We start from the raw sequence: 24229 nt of genomic DNA on the forward strand, positions 1-24229 counted from the left end.
GCCGAGGAAAGGCGGGGCCCGGCGGACTGAGCAGGCTGGGTGCGGTCTGGCGCTCGCGGGCCCGGGCCGGGCCGAGAGTGGGGGATCGGCGAGGCGGGGGGCGCGCGGGGAGAGGGCGGGAGGCGCGCGCGCCCGCCTGCGCCGGAAGTGAGCGCGGGTGGTGGGGCGGGAAGCGCGCGGCCGGCCGCCAGTCGGCCCGCCCGCCCTCGGGCCGCCCGGTCCTCAGCCCCGCCTCCTGCGCCGGGGCCGGACGCGGTCGCTCTCAGATCCACCGCCGCGGGGCGCTGCGGCGGCCCCGCCTCCGCCCCTGCCGCCGCCGCCGCCGCCGCCCGTTCGGCCTGTCCGTCCGTCCGTCCGTCAGTCAGCCCGTCACGGAGCGCGCGGCGCGGGAGCTGTCGGCGCTCGCGGCGTCTCCCGGGAAGGAGCGCCGAGCCTGGAGAGGAGGCGGCGGCTGCGGCGGCTGCGGGATCGCGAGTCCAGGGGCTGCCGGACCCGGGGCCGCGACGCCAGTCGGGGCTGCCGGAGGACCGAGCGGCGGCAGCGGTGAGTGCTCTTGCCTCGCGGCTAGGGTGCAGGGAGGCAGCCGGCCGGGCGCGGAGCCGGGAAGCGCTCCCACCTCCATTTTCCCGGTTCCCGGGGACCCCGTCACCCGGGCGCGTCCGAGCGGCCGCCACCTGGGGCGGGGTCGCTGCCCGGCTCCTGCCCGCTGGACCGCGCCGGGAAAGGTGGCTGGTGGGTGGGTGGGTGGGTGAGTGGGTGGGGTTGGGAGGCGCGCGTGCTGCACCCCGCGGCCCCGGGGGCTGCTGCACCCAGGGAGACAATGAGGTGCGCGGCTGCCTGGGAGGGTGCGGCTGGGCTTTTCCCACCCGGCACAGTGTGCTGGTCGCCCGGGATTGCAGGGAGAAGAGGGGACTGTGTCCTCCTCCCCCCCCCCCCCCCCTCGCCGCAGGAACCGGCGACTGGATGCGGGAGTGCTGGGGCTTCGGTGCCTTCCACCCCCCCAACACTCTTCATAGATGAGTTCAGTGCAGAGATTTAGAAAGGCGGGGCGCCTTCTGTGTCCTCTAATTAAGCCGGCTAAGTAATTGCTCCAGCGCCTTCCAGCCCCATCTCAGCTTCCCGTGCGCATTCCCGCCGGAAATCCAAACTGCCATTCAATGGAGGGGGGGGGGAGTGGGGGAGAGCAGAGGGAGGCGGCGGTATCACCGCATTTGTGAGGATGCCCCCCACCCCCTTCTAAGAAAGATAGCCCTTTTTCAGACAGCCCTAGGGGCGGCCTTCGTGGTGCGAACCGCATACTGCCTGAGCCTTAGAGCTTCGTAGGCACGAAGACCTGACTCAGTGTGAAATAGAGCTTTGGGGGAATGGTCTGAGTGTTACATGTGTCTGATGTGTAATGGCCTGAGTGTTGCATGTGTCTGGTGGGTTGCATTTCTTAACAATTTGTATAAAAGCAGTTGGGGAGACCCGGGGAATGGAAAGGCCCTTCACTCAATCTCCCAATAAGGGGTTGGATGGCTGCCTGCAGCCTGTCTCATAGAGGCGTGGAGACCCGCCTTAATTAAGTAGGTGAAGACCCTGTAAAGGACCACTAAAGGTAACGAGTATTACCTTACAGTAAAGTAGGGGTCGGGTGTGATCAGATTGTTAAAGGGTGATAATGAATCTGCCAGCCTGTTAGATTCAGCAAATCATCGGGGTTATCTACTATTCTCGGGCAGGGTGGGAGACAGAGTGAACCAGACCCTGCAATACGGGGTGTTTGAAAAGAGCACTTTGGAGCCGGGAAAGGGAACGTTCCAGAGGCAATAGAATTGGCTGGCCAGCAACATGGGAGTGGACAAGCTGTTGAACTCTGCACAGTAGTTCCTGTCAGTAAACAGAGATAAGGCCACCTGTTTACCTCTCCAGATGTTTGTCAAGCGGGTTAAATGAGAGTCAGTGTAACAAAATTGGTAGCACTTTGCCTGGCCTGGTGCGTTTAACAAGTGTTCATTTTTTTCCTCCCTTTCCCCCTCCTCTCTCCGGGAATTTCCTTGCGAGAGGGTAGGTGAGAAGTGAATCACTGTAATACTGTCCATTCTGTAATGTTGAGGCAGAGGTGTAGAATAAAGGCAGTGAAGAAGAGATTAATTCCAGACTTGGGTCAATGGGAGCTAGGGGGAGGTCGTGGAATCCCGGCATTGGAATAGAAGCTTTAAGGATGGGTAGAATTTCAACAGATGGAAGTGAGGAGGGGAAGGCGATCTACTGGAGGCGATTCAGTCCTTCTCAGCTGAATTCAGAAGACAGGAGAGGGACAAAAATATAGAGACATCCAAAAGCTTTTTAAAACTTCATGAGTTTGACCTTGAAATTGTTATTTTGCTTTATGTCGTATCATGAATTTTCCAGAAACTACATGCAGCCTTGTTCAAGTTAAGTACAAAATGCCTTGCAGAGCTTACTAGATGATATTTTGCAGTAGGTATTTTGTAGTATTTGGGCTGCTGCTCTCTTGTGTTTGAATTTCATGAGGAATCATTTGTAGATGTTTCCTTGTGATCAGTATTAGCTTTTTGGTAGAGGCAGCAGCAAAACTTTGAGATTCGGAGATTTCACTAAGGTAACTTTACTGAGAGGAGTGGAATAGTGGGCATCTTTGGAGTATGTTTTCCTAATTCTTAACCCTTTGTTTTCTGAAGAGTTTTTTTTTTAACTTTTGTCCTTGAGGATAATTGCCCCTAATCTCTGGACTTGGAGTATGAGGCAGGAGAATCCTGAATTTGAGGCCAGTCTGGGCTTATTCAGAACACCTCTCCAAAAAGGAGAAAGTAATAATTTTGAGGAATAGCTTCAGAAGTTCTACAGTAGTTTGTCCTGAGGTTTGTTAAAGGGGTCATAGCTCAGTAGTAGAGTACTTTTTGTCTGACATTTCCAACGTCCTGGATTCTATACCTAGCAGCACAAAAAACAACAACAAAAAATCTAATTTTAAATGTTTTTAAGCCTGGCATAATGGTGCACACCAGAAGTCCCAAGACACAAGAGACTGATGCTAGAGGACCTAAAGTTCTCCTCCCAGCTTGGGCTACCCATCCAGTCCATTTCCAAAACACTGTGTGTGTGTGTGTGTGTGTGTGTGTGTGTGTGTGTATACCTATATATTATATAGTCTTTTATATAGAGAGAGACTTATTTAAATAAGTTGATTTAAATATTTTATTTAATTATTGAGAAAATAGAAGCAGGCAGTAAGTTTCCTTATCCAAAGACTACATATAGAGCTAAAGTGGTTTAAAACCAGAAAGCCTAATCTTTTTTTTTCTTCTTCTTTGATGTGGGTACTGGGGCTTGAACTTAGAACCTAATGTTCTCAAATGGCTTTTCCATTCAAGGCTGGTGCTCTTCCATTTGAGCCACACTTCCACTTCTCACTTTTACTTGCTGATTAATTGGAAATTAGAGTCTCAGATTTCTTTGATCAGTTTGTGTTCAAATCTTGACCCTCAGATCTCAGCTTCCTGAGTAGCTAGAACTATAGGTGTGGGCCACTTTCACTACTCAAGGTAGCCTAATTCTTAAGCTGGTTTCTGTGTATGTGTGTGTGAGTGTGTTGTTTTTGTTTTCCCTAGCAGTATCTGGGATTGAGCCTAGCACCTCCTGCATGCTAGGTACCACTTAAACTATGCTTAGCCCTTAAGCTTGTTTTCTTAACCACCTTCTTATGCTGCCACCATAGTAAAAAACATACTTTTAAAAAAAGTATATGTAGCATAAAATTTATCATGTTTAACCATTGTTAAATGGTAAGTTTTTTCAGTGGCATTAAATAGACTCATACTATTAGGCAACTGTTAGACTGTTCATCTCCAGAATTTTTCATTACCTAAAAGTGAAATTCTACCCAATAAACAAGTAGGTAGCTAACTGCTGCCCCTACCACCCTAGTAACAACTTCACTTTCTGCCTCTGAATTTTACTACTCTCTGGGTTCTTCCTATAAATGGAATCTTAACCTTTGTTCTTTTGTGTCTGACTTATATCGCTTAGTATAATGTCTTCAAGAATCATCTATGTATCAGCATGTATCAGCATTATTTCTTTTTTGTCTATTGTGACTATAGTTTGTAGATATATACATACACATATATATATACACACATATATAATCTCCGATGTTTTGGATATAAACCTTAATATAGAACTACATTATATGGTAATTATTTAATTTTTTTGAGAAGCTGCCATGTTGTTTCCCACATAGTAGTACCATTTTACATTCCCATTAACAGTGAGCAAGGCTTAGTTTCCCCATTTCTTTTTCAATAGTTGTTTTCTGTCTTGTTTCCTACCCACTCATACTGGGGATGGAATGCAGTATCTTGCACATGCAGACAGTCTTTATACCACTAAGTTGCACCTGTAGATTCCCTTTCTGATAAATAGATACAATATATAAGTATCACATAATATATTATATAATATATGTAACATAATTATATTACATATTATATATTACACATTTAACATTAGCTATCCTCATAGGTGTAAAATGGTGTCTCATCATAATTTTGATTTTCATCATAGTGATGTAAGGATATTTTCAAGTGCTTATTGGTCATTTGTATGTAGTTGAAGAAATCATTACACTATTTTTTCAAGTTCTTCACCCATTTTAAATTGTATTGTTTTTTGTTGAGTTTATGACTTTTTATATACTCTGAATATTAATCACCTATCAAATACATGATTTGAAAATACTTTCATTCATCCATTTTGTGGGCTGCCTTTTCACTACTGCAGATAGAATATGCAAAGGTTTTAATTTTAATGAAGTCTGGTTTCCTTTTTCTTTTTTGTCTATACTTTGGGTATGTCCAAGAAATTGTCACCTAATCCAGTGCATAAAGTTTTAATTTTATTTTCTTGTGGAAGTTTTATAGTTTTAGTCTTTACACTTAAGTTTTTGATTCATGTTTTAGTTAATTTTTATATGTTAGAAAGGTTTTAACTTCACTCTCTTTCATATGGATATTCAGTATCCATAGCATCATTTGTTTTGTAGCTATATGAAAAATTGAATACTTTGACTTTTTGGGAGAATTTGAGTAAGTTTGAGATGTGAAGGAAAAGTATTAAGGTCAGTATGGCAAAACAATTAAAAGTGTGCCATTAAAGTAGAATGTGTTCTATATGTCCTCTAAATTATGTACCTTCTGTACACAATTCCTAAGTATGATTTGTTCCCCCTATTATTTTCCGTCCAAACCGTATTCATCTTTTGAGACCCATCTCCACTGCTGTGTGAAGCTGTTGACACCCCAAACAAAGTCATTCTGTAGGCTTTATGTTGTAGATAATTGTGAAATGTGTTATATCCTATGTTTTGTAGCATCGGACCTACTTTTACCTGAGATGTACCATAAGTAGTAACATAGTAGAAACTCACTGGTAATGTTTTAATGAGAGCCTTTATTTGAGGATTTAAAAAATATTTGTTTTTGGTGCTGGGAATTGAAACCCAGGGCTTCATGCATGATAAGCAGGTGCTCTACTACTGATCTATAATATATGCTTAGAGGAATTCCTTGTAATTGGTGATTTTGTTTTGAGACCACTGAGGTCTCAAGGCTGGCCTTGAGATAGTCCTGCTTCATCTCTAGCATACTGGGATTATAGGTTTGGACAGACACAGACCTTACATAATTGGAAAGATTCATAAAAAACTACTTGTATTTATAAAGGATAATTATGTCTATTGTTTGATGAAATCATTGATTTCTCTTTTTCTGTGTGTAGTATACTTCACAAGTGTAAGCAATGATTTAGCACTGATTCAGCAAACATTTTTGTTTATCCAAATAAATATAGCTATCTTAAAGCAGAGGCAACATGATGCATTTTGTTTGAAAAAAAGTTGGTTTTAGTGCTTGGAAATGTAGGTAGTATATACATTCCAACGTTTGAATCTTAAACTGTGTATTTTTGGTACATTTTTTAGGGGGAGAAGTGTTAGGGTTTGTTCTCATGGGCTTCCTGCTTGCTAGGCAGGTGCTTTACTGCCTATTCTTTTTTTCCTTCGATTAATTTTCAGATAGTATCTAACTTTATATACAGACTGGTCTGGACACCCATCTTCCTACTTTACTTTTCTGGTAGGTGGAATATGAATCACTGCGTTCATCTGTAAAAGGTTAAGATGGGGCTCTCATGAACTTTTTGCCTGGGCTGGCCTTGAATCATGAACCATCCATTTTCCACCTCCAGAGTAGCTAGGATTGTAGGTATGAGCCAATGTGCCTGGCTTAATATTTGTTTTTAATAGTTATCAGGATGCTGTAAGACAGTTCATGTAGGGACTTGCCCTCTCTCACCTCTGCCTCTCTTCCCCCCCCACCCCCGTAGCTGTACTTTCTAAATGGAGATGCTCATTACTAGATTTCTGTCCATAAGTTAATGCAGATTTGGCTAGTCGCTTTGGTTTTCCTATGGGTTAACTGTTCTTCCAATCCAGTGTGAGGATTTACATTTATCTTGTTTTTTAGTAATTGAGTTCAAAATGGATTGAAATTTACATTTGGAAGGGTGTGTGTGTGTGTGTGTGTGTGTGTGTGTGTGTGTGTGTAGTGCTGGGGCTTGAACTCAGGACCTGGGCACTGTCCCTGAGTTTTTTTGCTCAAGGCTAGCACTCTACCACTTGAGCTACAGCACCACTTCTGTCTTTTTACTTGTTAATTGGAAACAAGAGTCTTAGACCTTTCCTTCTTAGGCTAGCTTCCAACCACAATCCTCACATGTCAGCTTCCTGAGTAACTGGGATTACAAATGTGAGCCACTGCCACCCAGCTTTGGAAGGCATTTTTAAAAGTTAAAAATTGCTTCTCTGAGATCTTTACCAACTACATATTGGACAAGGCACTTAAAAAACTAACTCCCCAAAGAATGGGCAGTTAATAAATGGGCATAGGAGCTAAATAGACACCCCTTAGAAGAAGTACAAATGGCCAGTTAATACATGGAGAACTCCTCAGCATCTATGACCATGCTAAAGCAAATGCAAATCAAAACAACATTGAGGTTCCATCTCACTCCAGACTGAATGGCTGTCATTAAGAATATGAGATCTGAGGATTACAGTTTGAAGCCAGCTTGAACAGGAAAGTCTGTGAGAATCCTATCTCCAACTAACCAACAGAATATTGGAAGTGCACCGTGGCTCAAAGTGGTAGAGTGCTAGCCGTGAGTGAGAAAGCTCAGGGACAACACCCGGGCCCTGAGTTCAAGCCCCATGACCGACAAAAAATAAAAGCAACATCAAATGCTGGTGAAGATGCAGGGAAGAAGAGACTAATACACATTGTTGGTGGGCATGTTAATTTGTACAACCACTATGGAAGTCAGTATGGAGACTTCTCAGAAAACTAAAAATAAAACTTTCTATCCTATGATCCATATCCCTTGGGCATTTATTTGGAAGATTGCAAGGCAAAATACAATTAAGGCATCGGTGTTTATTACATCCCTGTTCGCACTAACCAAACTTTAGAAACAGGTTAGCTGCCTGACAACCAACCAGTGGACCAAGAAAATGCAGTACATACAGACATATAATAAAATGTTATTCATCCATTGGGAAGAATGAAATGTCATTTTGCATGGAAATGGATGGATCTGGAAGAAAAAAAGTACTGAGTATATTAAACCAAGCCCAAAAGAAAAAACGTTGGTATTTTCTCTCATGTGGATCTTAGGCCTGTAGTATCTTTTCATGTAAATACATACAGGGCCATGTGCATTTGTGCACAATTAAGCTGATGTGTATGGTGTAGGTAGGAATGAAACCCTATGGTGTAAACCCTTTGAACAACTAACAGTTTAACAAAATAAATATCAAGAGACTAAAACATGTCTTGAATGGGGGAACTGCTAAAGGGAAGGGGTGGAAAAATGAAAAAAGGAATGGAAAAATGCAGTCATAATACGTAGTAGTGTATATACATAAGAAAGGAAATAGGAAACTTGATGTGATTGGTGGGGGAAGTGGCAGGTGGGAGAAGGGAGACAAATGGAAGCTGTTATTGATCAAGATACTCTGTACACATCAATGGACATGTTCAGTTGTAATCCCCCATACAACCATTTGAAGAATACAAAGGAAAATAAGAAACTGCCTCTCTGTTGAGAGTGAGAATGTACAGGGTCCCTCCCTCTACCTTTCTGGATGGTGATTTTCTTAGTTTACTAGCTTTTAACATTTCATTTGCCATTAAGGGAAAGATAGTTTAATAGCGGTTTTGAAAACACGTATTATCCTTATCACCACAGCTACATATGATTATTACAGAAAGTCAGGAAATTTACAACTCTTATTTGTGTGAGATAATTGCTTAAATTATCTTTAAATTGGATAACTTTTTTTGGTGCCAGTACTGAGGGTGGGGGCGGGGCTTGAACTCAGGGCCTCACATTCTCACTCAGTCTTTTTGCTTATGACTAATGGTCTGTCTCTTAAGTTATGCCTTCAGTTCCATCTTTTTGATGGTTAATTAGAGATATTAGAATCTTTCAGAGTTGTCTGCCTGGACTTGCTTTGAACCTCAGTTCTGAAATCTCAGCCTCCTGAGTTAGCTAGAGATTATAGCCGTGAGCCACTGATGTCTGCTTGATGACTTTTTAAATACTTTGCCATGAGACAATCAGTAAGCATGATGGTGCAGAATACTAAGGTCCATCTTCACTAACATCAGTAACATGTATAACCTTTGGCTCCTTACTTTCATCAACTTCTCTTTTGCTGAATAAGTTGCTCTTGAAATTAAACCTAATCTTCTCTCCCAGTTTTATTTCATTCAGGTCAAAGTAACTGCTTCAAGAAAGATTATATATAGTTCTTAATAAAATTATTTTCTCTTCAGGAAATCATTTACTGTTGAGAATGTGTCTTCCCTGGAGCAAACACATCCTGATTCTCTTAGTAATTGCAAAGTAGTATTTGTGGAAAAACTGTAGATAAATATCAGCAAAGTGAGATCTTAATAAAAACTTCTCTTTACCTCAATTGGAGTTATAGGCCTATTTTAGAAGCCTAAATTAGGACTTTACATTATTCTTTTAGGAATCATGCATTAAAAGTACCATCAAGGATTCAATCAATCCCTAGTACTGCCCCCATCCAAATACCCATGAAAGTAATTCAGTAGTGTTTGGTAGACATACTGCTTTTTCGTGTCCATATGAACACTTAATTCCCCTCAATACCTGAGCAATATATGAAGTATTTCTCATAACTCTACTTTTTACTTTTGAGTCACAGTTGCTTCACCCTAGACTGTTTCACCTATTTCGTAATTTCATGTTAATTGAATTCTGTGCTTTTTTCTAAGACTTCCGTACTTACAATGATAAGATATTTTAGAGTCAGATTGTGTACTGCTTATATCAATTGTTCTTTTCCTTTTTCTTTTTGGCCAGTCTTGGGGCTTGGACTCAGGGCCTGAGCACTGTCCCTGGCTTCTTTTTGCTCAAAGCTAGCACTCTACCATTTGAGCCACAGCACCCCTGATGGCTTTTTCTATATATGTGGTGCTGAGGAATCAAACCCAGGGTTTCATGTACACGAGGCAAGCACTCTACCACTAGGCCATATTCCCTGCCCTGTTCTTTTTCTTGATGCGTAATATTCAGTTGTATGAATACAGGAATATACCACAGATTGCTAATCCACTTTCTATTGATGGGCAATAGGCTGCTTCCAATTTTGGAAATAAACAGCTGGGAACATTTTTGTAGAAGTCGTTTCTCTTGAATAAAAGAGTAAGATTCCTAGGCCAGGAAGGTATGTTCCTCCTTTGACACTTCAGTATTAAAGAAAACATATATTAAGGAAAGTGCATGTAAGTGTACACTTCCTTGATTCCTGCATAATTAGTTCATTTTCAATATAGTGTCTAAATGGGGAGGCGGAAGGCCTGGGTGGGGGCGCGGAGGAGGTAGGAGGTAAAAAATACAAAAAAAAATACAAATAAGGAAATACAGTGTCTATTGAGTACCGTTGCTGATTCTTTTCACCCTTTGTCTCTCCATTTCTGTGCCCCTCACACCCTCCCAAAGACAGATAATTTGTTTGTTTGAACAAATAAGATAAAAGAAAACTAAAACAGCAGCAAAGAGAAAACCCTCTTATTTCCATTTCCCAGAATTCATTTTGATAAGTATTATTTTATATGATCAGATGCACTTAGTTTATGAATCTTTAACTCTTAAAGAAATGGGCTTCTCACAGTTATACCAAGTTATAAACTCAGAAGCATTATATAACACTGCTTACTGCTTTGAATCCTAACACTTGATATTGTCAGTCTTTTTCATTCTAGCCATTGTAATATGTACTGTTATTTTTATCGTAGTTCTACTTTGCATTTCTCTGACCACTGTCCATCTGCTTTTTATTTTCTTACTAGCCACTTGGGAAGTAACAGTTCAAGTGTTTTGGCCATTTTAAAATATAGGATTGTGTTGAGTATGTATTCCAGATACAAGTTCTTTATCAGATATATTTGTGAGTGTTGTCTCATAATCTGTAGCTTTAGCATTTGGGTTTTTTGTTTGTTTGTTTGTTTATTATGCCAGGATTAAACCCAGGGACTTTTGAGTGCTCTACTAGTGAGCTGTATCCTCAGCCCCACTATATGATGTTATTATCTGATCAAGGATGGCCTGTTTTCCATATAATGTTATCTGCATAAAGTAACCATCTATTCCAATGTAACAATGCTAGAAATAGAAATAAAATGTATTTTTTTACAAGTGTGAAAAGCTAAGTTTAAGCTGTTGTATATAGTTATTGGCACTGTTCTTTTAGCTTGTATGGTTGTGGATATTAAAATACAATATTTTTGTTAACATAGTCCAATATTTCTAGAATCAAAACTAAAGTATAATCTTATCACTTTAACTGGGGCATATGTGTTTTTTGTTGTTGTTGTTGTTGTGTTTTTTTTGCCAGTCCTGGGCCTTGGACTCAGGGCCTGAGCACTGTCCCTGCCTTCTCTTTGCTCAAGGCTAGCACTCTCCCACTTGAGTCACAGCGCCACTTCTGGCCATTTTCTGTATATGTGGTGCTGGGGAATCGAATCCAGGGCTTCAAGTATACAAGGCAAGCGCTCTTGCCACTAGGCCATATCCCCAGCCCTGGGGCATATGTTTTTAGCAGAGAATTTTGAGTTTACATTTTTTCCTTTGCTTCCTTTTTTTAAATTTTACTAATATTAGTGAAAATATGCCATAAATAATGAAAAAAAAGAGAAAACCCAGTTAAATTTTGGTATATTTTCTCTTGTGTGTGTATGTGGGTATATGTGTATATGTATTTGCTTATTTCATTAGGTACTTTGCTTTCTTTTAAACTGTTTGAATTTCCTCAGCATATTTATATATAATCTTTTCTACATTTTCAATTCCTTATAAAAACCAATTAATTTTTTTTGCCAGTCCTGGGGCTTGAACTCAGGGCCTGAGCACTGTCCCTGGCTTTTTTGCTGAAGGTTAGCACTCTAACAATTGAGCCATAGCACCACTTCTGGCTTTTTCTATATATGTGGTGCTGAGGAATCGAACCCAGGGCCTCATGTATATGAGGCAAGCACTCTACCACTAGGCCATATTCCCAGCCCAAAAAACCAATTTATTTTTAAAATGTGATAGGCATGTAAATATTCACAACCATAGTAATCATTTATATTTTATTTCACATAATTTTGTTTAAAGAGATGTAGCATGTGATCTGAAAATTCTACCCAGATAATTTTGCTGTTCTCGTGTACATTTTAGTACATTTAATACCTATCTATATCTTCATAAAATTTCATGGTGCTGTATTTTTGCTTTTCAGTATACTTACAGTTTTAAAAATTGGGCTTTGTTTTTCTCCTGCAACCATGAAGGACATTATCCATGCTGGTTTTTCCAATAGATTGAAGTTTGGGTTGTTTTTTTTTTTTTCTCAACAAGCTTATTTTTCCATCCATTTGGGAGAAAGTTGGGATACCATAGTGAACATTATCTTACATTTCTTTCAATGCTTGTTCCCAAGTTTGACATGTAAAAGTAGTATTTTGGATCATAAAGATACATAGTCTTCAAATGGCTCTCCAAAATGATAAAGGAATGTATCTTCCTATCAGAATGTTCCCATTGTTCCACATCCTCCTAGTTTTATAACATTTGTTTTGCCAACTTGATAAGGATTAAATGGATATTCTTACTTTATTTTATTTTTTGTTGGTCACGGGGCTTGAACTGGACACTGTCCCTGAGCTCTTTTGCCGCAGTCTAGCTCTCTACCACTTTGAGCCACACTGCCACTTCCAGTTTTCTAGTGGTTAATTGGAGCTAAGAGTCTCACAGATTTTCCTGCCTGGACTGGCCTTGAACCTTGTTGGTTAGATCTCAGCTTCCTAATTAGCCACCACTACTTGCAGGTGTGAGCCACCAGCTTCTTTGTACTTTGTACTTTGTTTTTTTTACCAGCCCTGGGCCTTGGACTCAGGGTCAGAGCACTGTCCCTGGCTTCTTTTTGCCCAAGGCTAGCACTCTACCACTTGAGCCACAGCTCCACTTCTGGCTGTTTTCTACATATGTGGCGCTGGGGAATTGAACCCAGGGCTTGATGTATACGAGGCAAGCACTCTTGACACTAGGCCACATTCCCAGTCCCTGTATTTTCTTAAACTAACATTCTTTAGTATATTTCTGAAGGAATAGATAGTAGAACAGGATTGTTATAGTATATTTTAATCCTTGGAAAAATGTATTAGTGAAGGAGTTTATTTAGACATGGTTTCAATCACAAATTGAAGCTTTCAAAAAAAGTTTTGAATAAAAAGCATTGTTTGTGTTTATTCACAGCGGTATAAAAGTTTTTACTCTAAAGACATGTTAACTGTTCAGACTGCAAGACTGTTTGATATTGGAGAATTGCCTAAAATGGATTAACTCTTATGTTGTGACATCTGTGCAGATAATTGAGATAATTATTTGGCTAACAGACCCCATGACTGCTTTTTCTTCCTGTGAGATTTTTTTAGGAAGAACATATTTAGTTCTTGGTAATCAAGTAAAACAATATAATATCCATCCATAGTTAGGCCTTTTGTGTTTGAATTAAAAATCATTATATCTTAGTTTTGTGTGGTTGAATTTTCTTTTTCTTTTTTTAAAATTTCAACACCTATCTAATGAATAGAAAATTTCTGAGACTGTTGAATGAATCATTATTTTTTTTGGTGCCAGTTCTGGACTCAGGGCATGGATGCCGTTTCTGAGCTTCTTTACTCAAGGCTAGCACTCTGCCACTTGAGCCACAGCTCTACTTACTGCTTTTTGGTAGATACTTTAAGAAAGAGTCTCTGACTTTCCTGCCCATGCTAGCTTCCAGACATGATCCTCAGATCTCAGTTTCCTAAGTAGCTAGGATCACAGGCGTGAGCCACTGGCATCCAGTTTGAGTCATTCTTACATAACTATTTAAAAAAAATACACTCTTTCTCCCTTTCTCTCCTTCCTTCCCCTCTGTCTCCCCATGCCTCCATATATAATCCAGCTCAACACAAGTCCTCGTTCTTTTCTCTCTTACTCTCCTTTCTCTCTTTCTCTCTGTTTCTCTTCTTCCTTCCCCTCTGTCTCCTCATGCCACCGTCTTGTACAGGCTGGCAATTTGCCTTCCCCCAATAAACTCTTCTCTGCCTGAAAATAAAAATACAACCCTCCCTCTTCCTTGTGTATATAATGAAGAATATTTCATATCGGAAAACATTGTATCATGTAAATGCATTAATTTTTCTAATTTTTGTGCCGGTCCTGGGCACTATCTCTTAGCTTCTTTTTGCTCAGTGCTAGTGCTCTACCACTTGAACCACGGCTCCACTTCCAGCCTTTTTGGTAGTTTAATGGAGATAAGAGACTCATAGACTTTCCTACCCTGGCTGGCTTTGAATAGTAATCTTCAGGTCTCCTGGGTAGCCACCAGTGCCTGGCTGGCATGGTTTTTCCCTTTCCTTCTCTTATCTTCTCTTCCCTTTCCTTCCCATCCTTTCATTTTTTTCTGGTACCTGGGTTTGAGTTTAGACACTTGAGCTCATTTGGGTTACTTGAGGCACTCTTCCACTTGAGCAATACCTCATAAAAAGATTTTTGCTAGTTATTGTGGAGATGAGTCTTGGAGACTCCTACCAGTTTGGTCAGTTTGGAACCAAAATCTTCTGGATCTCTACTTCTTGAGTAGCTAGAGTTGTGCCAAACTAATACTTATTCTGAAATAAGTGTTTTAAAATTTGACTTTTGTAAAGGACAATTTTAAGTTCATAGGAAAGTAGGAGGAAGATAGAGAGATGTCCTCGATCTCCCTTACTCCACACAGCGCTATAGCCTCCTGCATGGTTCCCCCTATTCGCCTATCTTTTTCAGAGCATTATATCTAAGAGTGTTTGTGGAGAACCGTATTGAGACCTTGTAATTGCTCGCAGTCCAGTTACACTAGACTTGACTATTGATCCTGTGCATTTTTATGTAGGCACATGTATAGGGCTATATAGCCCTTATTACAATATCATAAATAGTATTTTTACTTTGCTAAAAGTCCTCTGTGCTCCTCTTATTCATCCTTTAAATCCTGGAAGCATAGTTTCTCTTCTCCCAGAATGTCATGTAGTTAGAATCATATAGTATGTAGTCTTTTCAAATTGTCTTCTATTCACTTAGTAATATGCATTTAAGGTTCATGACATGATAGCTCATTTGTTTTCAGTTCTGAATATAATTGTAGTGTTTGCATGTACCATAGTTTATCCATTAACCTACCAAATAACATCCTAGTTGCACTTCCATGTTTTGGTGATTATAAGTAACACTGCCATAAATTTTCACCTTATTTGAATAAGTAACAAGGAATGTCATTGCTGAATTGTTTAGTGAAAGTATGTTTAGTTTTGTAAATTTATTTATTTCTTTATTGTCAAAGTGATGTACAGAGGGGTTACAGTTTCATATGTAAGGTAGTGCGTACATTTCTTATCCAACTTGTTACCTCCTCCCTCATTTTCCCCCCTGCCTTCCTCCCTCCACATTTCCTTCCCCCCCTAGGTTTAGGGTTTTTTTGTTGGTTTGTTTTGGTTTTTTGCCGGTCCTGGGGCTTGGATTCGGGCCTGAGCACTGTCCCTGGCTTCTTTTTGCTCAAGGTTAGCACTCTACCACTTGAGCCACAGCACCACTTCTGGTCTTTTCTATATATGTGGTGCTGAGGAATCGAACCCAGGGCTTCATGTATACAAGACAAGCACTCTTGCCACTAGGCCATATTCCTAGCCCATGTTTAGTTTTATAAGATACTGTCAAACTGTTTTCGAAAGTGGCTCTATCATTTTTCTATTTGCACTACCAGTAAAGGACAATTTTGCTTGTATACATTCTCCTTAGCATTTGGTATTGTCAGTATTTTGAATTGGTATATTGTTTTATTTTGCATTTCTCTGATAACATATGGTCATAGGTTTATTTATTATCTATATATCATATTTAACCTTAGTTGTTGGTTAAGGTTTTTGAGTCATTTTTTTCATAGTTTGTCTTCTTAGAGTTGAGTTTTAAGAGTTGTATCATTTTGTATGTCATCCTCTATTAGATATGCCTTCCGCTTGGTTGGAGACATGGCTCAGTTGGTAGAGCATCAGCCAATCAGCAAAAGCTTCGGTTACTGAGTTTGAGTCCTGGTCTTGGACCTAAAAAAAAAAGAAAAAAGATACAACCTCTACAACATTTTTTTTCTCCCAGTCTGGCTTATTCTTTTGGTACTCTTTCACAAAGCAGAAGTTTTAAATTTTAATGAAGTTCGATACCAATTGTTTCTTCTATGGCTCATACCTTGTTGTATTTGAAACATCATCACCAAACCCAGTGTCATCTAGGTTTTCCCCTGTTTCTTTGCAGGTGTTTTGTGCATTTAGTATTTTACATTTAGGTTTATGATGTATTTTGAATTTGTTCTTTTGTGGAATACACACTGTCCATGTCTAATTTCTTTCCTTTCTTTTTGAATGTGGATGACCATTGGTTCCGAGCCAATAGTAAAAAAGGCTGTATATGTTCCATTGGATTGTCGTTTCTCCTTTTAGGAGTTGTTTATTCCTCATTAAGGTCAGTTGACTATATTTATATGGGTCTACTTCTGGGGTCTATTCTGTTCCATCGATTGCCTTGTCCAATCTTTTGCCAAATCTTAATTTCTGTAACATTGTACTTTATAGTAAGTATAGTAAGTCTTAAAGTTGAGTGTTAATCTTCCTAGAACCTTGTTATAATTGTTTATTTTTTGGGTTTCTAAATAAACAATCATGTCATCTTTGAATGAAGACATTGTTTTCCCCACTCTATATTCGTTTTTAATTTTTTTGGTACTAGGATTTGAACCACTTTCTAGGCTGGCTTTCTATCACTTGGACCACGCCTTCAGCTCTGCTTTTTGCTGATTATTTCTGAAAATGGAGTCTAGTTAACTTATCTACCTGGGCTAGCTTTAAACCGTGATAAGTTTCTTGAGGAGCTAGGATTACAGGCATGAGCTGACAGCTCCAGGTTTAATGTGTGTTTCTTCACAGATATTTTGTTGTTTTCTTTTGTGGTGCAGAGACATTTCCCATGCAAGCTATGTGCTCTGCCTTTGGGCTACATCCCCTAACTTTCTTTTGATTACTCTATCTCCTTATTGTTTAATAGTTGCATTTAGACCATTGAACTTCAGAGTAATTATTAATAAAATTGTATTAATATGTACCATATTGTCAGTTTGATGTTTGTTCCCCTTGTTCCAATGTTCATTTTCTACTGTCTTGGTTTCAATTTAGCGTTTTTATGAACATTTTATGTCTTTAGTATACCACTTGTACTTCCTTTTCTACTTTTTTTAAAAGCAAGCCTGTAGAGTCTGTAATATATATTTGTCATTAATTAAAGTACATTTTAAAATAACACCTCAGTTGGGCTGGGAATATGGCCTAGTGGCAAGAGTGCTTGCCTCATGTACATGAAGCCCTGGGTTCGATTCCCCAGCACCACATATATAGAAAAGGCCAGAAGTGGCGCTGTGGCTCAAGTGGTAGAGTGCTAGCCTTGAGCAAAAAGAAGTCAGGGACAGTGCTCAGGCCCTGAGTCCAAGCCCTAGGACTGGCAAAAAAAAACCACCTCAGAGATGTAAGGTGTGAACTTCATAATAACAAGTAATTCTAACTTTTCTTCCTGTCCACATGCTATCATTTCTGTCATTTATTTCACTTACATATAAGCACTCAGAGCAGATATATAACATATTTATCAGAGTATAGTAGGTAAGTACGTTGTTGCTGTTCCCGTTTTGAACAAGTTGTTTGTCTATTAGGTCAGTTAAGAATAAGAAAAATAGATGCATAGCATAGTGACGTCATCTTAGCACTCAGGAAACTGAAGCAGGTAGCTAGTTTGAGATCAGCCTCAACTGCATAGTAGCAAGACCATCTCAGAAAACAAAATATACAGTAAAAAGTGAGAGAGAAAGAAAAAATTAAAAATGAAATTTTTTATTTATACCTCTACTTGTTCAGTGACTTTCTATATTGAACTCCTTTAAATATTTCTCAAAGTCAAGTCTACTGGCAGTGAATTCCTGTTATTGTTTGCCTGAGACTTTGCTGTGTGTGTGTGTGTGTGTGTGTGTGTGTGTGTGTGTGTGTGTACATGTATGTACTGGGACTTGAACTCAGAAGCTTACATTCTTTTTTTTTTTTTTTTGGCCAGTCCTAGGCCGTGAACTTAGGGCCTGAGCACTGTCCCTGGCTTCTTTTTTGCTCAAGGCTAGCACTCTGCCACTTGAGCCACAGCGCCACTTCTGGCCATTTTCTGTATATGTGGTGCTGGGGAATTGAACCCAGGGCTTCAAGTATACGAGGCAAGCACTCTTGCCACTAGGCCATATTCCCAGCCCCTACATTCTTACTTGGCTTTTTTTTTTTTTTTGGCCAGTCCTGGGCTTTGGACTCAGGGCCCGAGCACTGTCCCTGGCTTCTTCCCGCTCAAGGCTAGCACTCTGCCACTGAGCCACAGTGCCCCTTCTGGCCATTTTCCATATATGTGGTGCTGGGGAATCGAACCGAGAGTTTCATGTGTAGGAGGCAAGCACTCTTGCCACTAGGCCATTTTCCCAGCCCCTTACTTGGCTTTTTTGCTCATGGCCCTACCACTTGAGCCATGCCTCCAGTTCTAGATTGTTAGATCTCAGTTTTATAGGTGTGAGCCACCAATGCTCAACTTAGTTCACATTTTTTCTTTAGTTTTTTTGTCTGTTTGTTTTCAGTGATCATTTTGCAGGATGTTACAGAATTTTAGCTTGGTCACATTTTTCAGCACTAAATATTTCCTTCTTTCTTCATGATTTCTGAGGAGAAGGTAGATGGAATTCCTATCTTCATTTTTCCATTGGCACATTCACAGAAACTCCTCAGTGTTTGAATTGAGATTCCAGCTCCTAACAAAATAAATTTTATTTTTCTCATCTAGGAATGCATACGAAATAGTATAATAATAGTATAATAAACAATTTAACCTTCAACCATGTATGCCTCTTTAGCTATCTATGGAATGTTCTATTTGAACCAGAATGTGTGTGTGTGTGTGTGTGTGTGTGTGTGTGTGTGTGTGTGTATATTGTGGATATGAGACCAGTTTTAGCCATAATCAAAAGCAGGGCACCAACCCTGCCACAATTGTTCTACCCAGTCTGAAAGTTTAAAAATCACTGATACACAGTGTAGTATCTGCCAGAACTTATAATGCTTGGACATCATTGTTTTTTGTTTTTAATGTAGAAATACTCTTGAAGTTATAGAATTTTATTTCAAGTTCTGCTCACATATTATTGACAGGTTAATAAAGGCAAGTATAAGTATAAGATCTTTCTAATCATTTCTCTTTCCAAGATTCTCTTTGATTGAATTTGGAAATGTTATTACTGCCATCCTCATTTTCAAAGGAGAGTACCACACCCCTAGAACAACCTCCCAAGATTGTGTATGCATATGCACCCAAGGTTCAGAGTTGAGGAGGGATCAGGAATGCCGAAGCACTGAACAAATACCGTAGTATTGTCTGGAAGCTTTTATTTTACTTGATGATAAACATTTTCAAATATTTTAAAATTCCAATTTGTATTTTGGAGTAGAATAAAAAGTTGGTGTGGGGAACTGGGGATATGGCTCAAAGTAGTAGGGTATTTTGCCCAGCAGGAGGACCCCTGAGTTCAAACTCCCTGAATGAGGGTGGGAAGAGATGTGGGTCTTTTAAAAGGTTGAAATTTAATTTTTTTAATCTTTTTGTGCTAGTCCTAGGGCTTGAACTCAGGGCCTGAGAGCTGTCCCTGAGCTATTTAGTTCAACACTAGTTCTCTACTCCTTGAGGTATAGCTATACTTCTGGTTAGTTGGTGCTTAATTAGAGATAAAGAGTCTCAGAGACTTTCCTGCCCAGGCTGAGGCTGGCTTCAGACCAATTAGATAGATTATAGCTTGAACCATTGGTTTAAAATGGTTGAATTTTTAAAAATAAAGCTTAAGTGTGCAATAGGCCAACCCTAGGATACTATTCATTCTCTCACTGATAGTCATATTTTGTGCCTTCTGAAATCCAGTTTGTTGAACAGCAAATCATATTTAATTCATTATCATACTTGTGATCATTTTAGCTTTTCAAGTGCATTATTAGACTCTGAGAACAAAACCAAAAAAAGTGGGGGAAAATGTCTAAACATATTGGATTAATTAGAAGTCCAAGCACACTGGACAAGTTCCAGGCTTCTTCTAAGACTTCATTCATAGGTGTGATAAGAAGTTGGATTGTGGAGAAGCCAAGAAAATCAGCTCCTTGAACTTCTCCCTCCTGTTAAACAGTATTCCTAAAGTGTACCAGTCGTCTGGAATTAAGATTAGAGAGAAGACTGATAAAGTGGAAGGGATATAGAATGAAATTTGCAAATAAATTTTGGAACTTTGGCTGGAAATGTAGCGTAGTGGTAGAGTGCTTGCCTTGCATGCATGAAGCCCTGGATTTGATTCCTCAGCACCACATATACAGAAACAGCCACAAGTAGCGCTGTGTCTCAAGTGGTAGAGTGCTAGCCTTGAACAAAAAGAAGCCAGGGACAGTGCTCAGGCCCTGAGTCTAAGCTCCAGGACTGGCAAATAAATAAATAAATAAACTTCATTCAAGAAGAGGACAGAGAAAAGATGTATGTTTCCTCTCATATGTGGAACCTGGAATTTATAAATACATAAATATATACTAAAGGGTAGTATCCCAAATGTATACCAGTATATTAGCAGAAATATGGTAGATTCAGTGGAGAACCCAAATGATGTAATCTTTTAGAAAGGTTAACTCATAGTGCAACAAAATAAAACACAAGGAATCAGGTACTAGAAAATGAGGAATGGGATTAAGGGGAGGAGAGTAGTTGAATGAGGAGAGGGAGTGGGGAAGCATCGATAGCAGTGATAAAATTCAATGCATACTCTACAAAATTAAGAAAATTGAGGGAAGGGTTTAAATTGGGAGGGATGGGGGAGAATGATGATAGAAGTGACATAGATCAAGAATCATATTATGTTATGTTGAATGTTTTAAAGATAAAAATTAAAAAGAAGAGGAAAGGTGGGTAAGGAATAGTGATAAAATAAGGTTGTTAGGGATATATTGTATACATGTGTGGAAATGTCTCAATGAAAACTCCCCTTGTATAACCAATGTATGTTGATAAAAATATCCCATCCTCATTACAGATTAAGAAAATGAGTGCTAAGGAATTAAAGGACTCAACAAAGTATCTAGTTAGTGGCAGAATTAGAACAAGAATTTCAGGTCTCTAGACTGCTCATTTAGTCTCAGATAGGTCTAGGAAGTAGCTCAGAGGTAGAGCATTTCCTATCATACATGAGAAGCTGGATTCAATCCTGGCATTAAAAAAAGAACAGATCGAACCAAGAACCCACACACATAGATATGCACACACATACACATACAGTGACTAAGACTGGAAGACAGAATTCAAAGAAATGATGATGTATGGCAGATTGTAGAGTAGGGATATACCATTGGAATAAAACTTTGGAAAGGCAAAAGAGGGAAGGAACTTGAGAGAAAAGATACATTGTGACAGATATGCTAATATGCTTTCTTATACTCTGGAATCTCAGCTGATTCATTGCTTAACTCTACTTTTAGGTGCAGAAAGCCTTTCTAATAGTCATTTGTTTCTGTCAGTCATTAATACAGCTATTGAATCATAGCATTGAAACAGCCTTCTAGAAATATAAAGCATAAAACACTTAGTTTTCTATCTAATAAAGCTAAATATGTTGTAAAATTTTCTGATTTTTCCTAAATCATTCCCCTATAAATAGGGAAGTTAATTTTAAAATGTGTTGTTTTATTTAGAACCAGATAAGTTGATCATTTTTGTTTTTAATAAGTACACCTATAGCCAGGCACCAGTGGCTCATGCTTGTAATCCTACTACACAACAGAATAAGATTTGAGGATCCCTGTTCAAAGCCAGCTCAGGTAGACAAATCTGAGAGATTCTTATCTCCAGTGAAACCAGAAAAAAAAAGCCAGAAGTGGAGGTTTAGCCCATGGTAGAGTGTCAGCTCTGAGCTCAAGCCCCATACCAACACCATTTTAAATGCTGTCTAATTTTGAGTCATCTTAAATTGGAAATGTTTGGTTGAAAAAAAGTTGAAATTCAGTTTAAGAAAGGATTGCTCTAATGTAAAAACTGAGCACTATATAGTCTTCTCTTTCCAGAGTTTGTAATCTATTGGGTGTGGAAGATGATAAGGTAAGTACACACATAACCACTACATAATGCCAGGCTGATTAACTATAAATACCATTGGAAGGTACAAAGCTCATAGGCCTCACAAAAGTAGTATGCAACTCTTCTTTTGTTTAGTATAGCATTTGAATATTCAGTTTTTAAAACTGAAACATAATACATAAAACTTCCTTTTAAAACTGTATTCAGTGAGTATACTTAGTATATTTACAAGATTGTACATTAGCTATTAACAAAATAAAGTTTTTAAAAAGTTTTTTTTTAATGCTGTTAGCTAAGGTATGCCCTCACAGTTACTTATTATCTACATCAGGTATTTATTTGAGCTTGCTACATGAGTTTTTTTCTAGTTTCCTTAACCCAGGAAAGAAATGGCCAGGTTGCCCTCAAGAAGTACCAGGTGCTGTTGTACACGGCATGCCTTTTCCCACATTTGCCCCCTTTCCTGCTGTACTGTCTGACTTTTAAGAATGGTCCACAATGACCTTTTCTGAGGAATGACTCCTATTGGAACTTCTTTAGAATGTGGCATGGGCTTTAGTGTAAATAGGCCAGTGTAATGGGAAAATGAATCAGGCATCCACAATACAGCAGTAAGCACTACATCCTAAGCAGTGTAAATTTTTCTCCATGGAGGTCTCCTTGGAACCCCCGAGATACTAAAGGATCTACTGTGCACAATTATTTCAGTATTCTTAGACTACACACTTATTCTTGTCTCTTTAAATGTATTTCTTAGTTTTAAATGATCCATCTGTTGACTTGTTTCCTAACTAATCTACAACCAAACTTTTCCTAGAATCAGACTGTTCTTTTTCTCTTTATTTTTTCCTTCCTCTTCCTCTCCCTTCCTTAATTTATTTTAATGTAATTTCAAACTTAAAGCTGTAAGATTATGAACAATTCTCAGCTGGGTGCCTGTGGCTCACACCCATAATCCTAGCTATTCAGGAGACAGAGATCAGAAAGAGTGTGGTTTGAAGCCAGTTTAGGCAAAACATGATTTTCCCATCTCAACTAGTAGCTGAGCGCAGTGGTACCCATCTGTTATCCTCACTGTTTGGAATGCTGAGATTGAGAGGATTATGGTTTCGGGCTGGTGCTAGCCCAAAAGTTCACAGGACTCTATCTCAGCAAAAAAGAAACAAACATAAAATAACAGAGTAGTGGCACACACTTGTCATCTCAGTTATGGCGGGAACTATAAAATAGGAAAATTGTGGTCCAAGCCAGCATGGGCAAAAAAAATGAGAACTAACCTCAAAAATAAATAGCAGAAATGGCTTTTTATAGGGCTCAGCAGCAAAAATGAACCTCTAAATTCAAAACCCAGTGCCAGAAACCAGAACCAAAAAGATTATAAACGATCTCAGATACCCTTTACACAGTTTAGTTACAGTTTGCCAGTTTAACATTTCTGGATCCCCATCCCTATACATTCTCTCTCCCCCTCCTCCTCCCAATCCCCCTCCCCCTCTTCCTCTCCCTCTCCTTCCCCCACATTTTTCCCTGAGTCCTATGAGAAGAAACTGGAAACATTGTGTCACTTTATGGCAAAATTCTTTAGTGTATGTTCCCTCAGAATAAAATGTTTTTTTTTTAAGTACAGTTTTGTTGTTATTATTAAGGTGTTGTACAGAGGGGTTACCATTTTATAAGTCAGGTAATGAATATCATTTTTTTGGTCAGTGTCATGCTTTCCTCTGCTTTCTTCCAGTTTCCCCCTCCCAACCCTGCCCACAAGTTACATAGGTACATCAATTTTTTTTATTTTCATTTATTTTATTGTTTTGAGATGCTAAGTCTTGTTCCTCTTTCTATATGGTAAGATTACAGAGCTAGGATAGATTTTTTTTTATGTGACTGAAGCACTATTAAGAAAATCTGAAAATACATCATTAATTCAATACTGTTACTGAATTATTAACTGAGTAACTTAAAATCCATAGTCATATTTTGTGATTTGTCCTTTATAGTTGTTATATACATGCTCCCTAGGTCCTGGATCTTGGATCAAGCATTGCATTTAGTTGGTATCTCTTTAAGTTCCTTTTATTATGAAACATTTCCTCATCCTCACAGTTTTGGAAGCTATAGGCCAATTATAAAATGACCTATTAATGCCTCTTAATGATTTAATGCCACAGAATGATGTGTCTGTAGTCCATTGTAACAGGACTCATGTGATATTAGTTTGCCTCAATATTAGTGATATTGTTATCACTTGGACAGTGTCTTCCCTGTAATTTGTGGGGAAGTATTTTTAGAATATGTTGTCTCGTAAAAGTTTTACCTACTGCTTTAATTTATGTTGGTGATTGCTGCCTTGAATTTAAAGAAA

At 39.3% G+C, this 24229-nt stretch overlaps 1 protein-coding gene across 5 annotated transcripts in view; it reads left to right on the plus strand.

Annotated features, from left to right (window-relative positions):
- The first annotated feature begins 326 nt into the window (after positions 1-326).
- The window catches only part of Raph1 (Ras association (RalGDS/AF-6) and pleckstrin homology domains 1), an 81186-nt gene continuing 57283 nt past the window's right edge, over positions 327-24229 (plus strand). For 3 of the 5 annotated variants that reach the window (XM_048344907.1, XM_048344910.1, XM_048344911.1), the window contains exons 1-3: positions 863-1421; positions 8272-8273; positions 21858-21891. In XM_048344907.1, coding sequence (XP_048200864.1) covers positions 1413-1421; positions 8272-8273; positions 21858-21891 — 45 coding nt within the window. In that variant the 5' untranslated portion in view covers positions 863-1412. Of the gene's footprint in view, positions 544-862; positions 1422-8271; positions 8274-21857; positions 21892-24229 lie in introns of those variants that run through there. The other 2 variants (XM_048344908.1, XM_048344909.1) reach the window with 2 other exon arrangements.

This window comes from Perognathus longimembris, chromosome 4 (genome assembly GCF_023159225.1).
Source record: "Perognathus longimembris pacificus isolate PPM17 chromosome 4, ASM2315922v1, whole genome shotgun sequence".
Classification (NCBI taxonomy): Eukaryota; Metazoa; Chordata; class Mammalia; order Rodentia; family Heteromyidae; genus Perognathus; species Perognathus longimembris.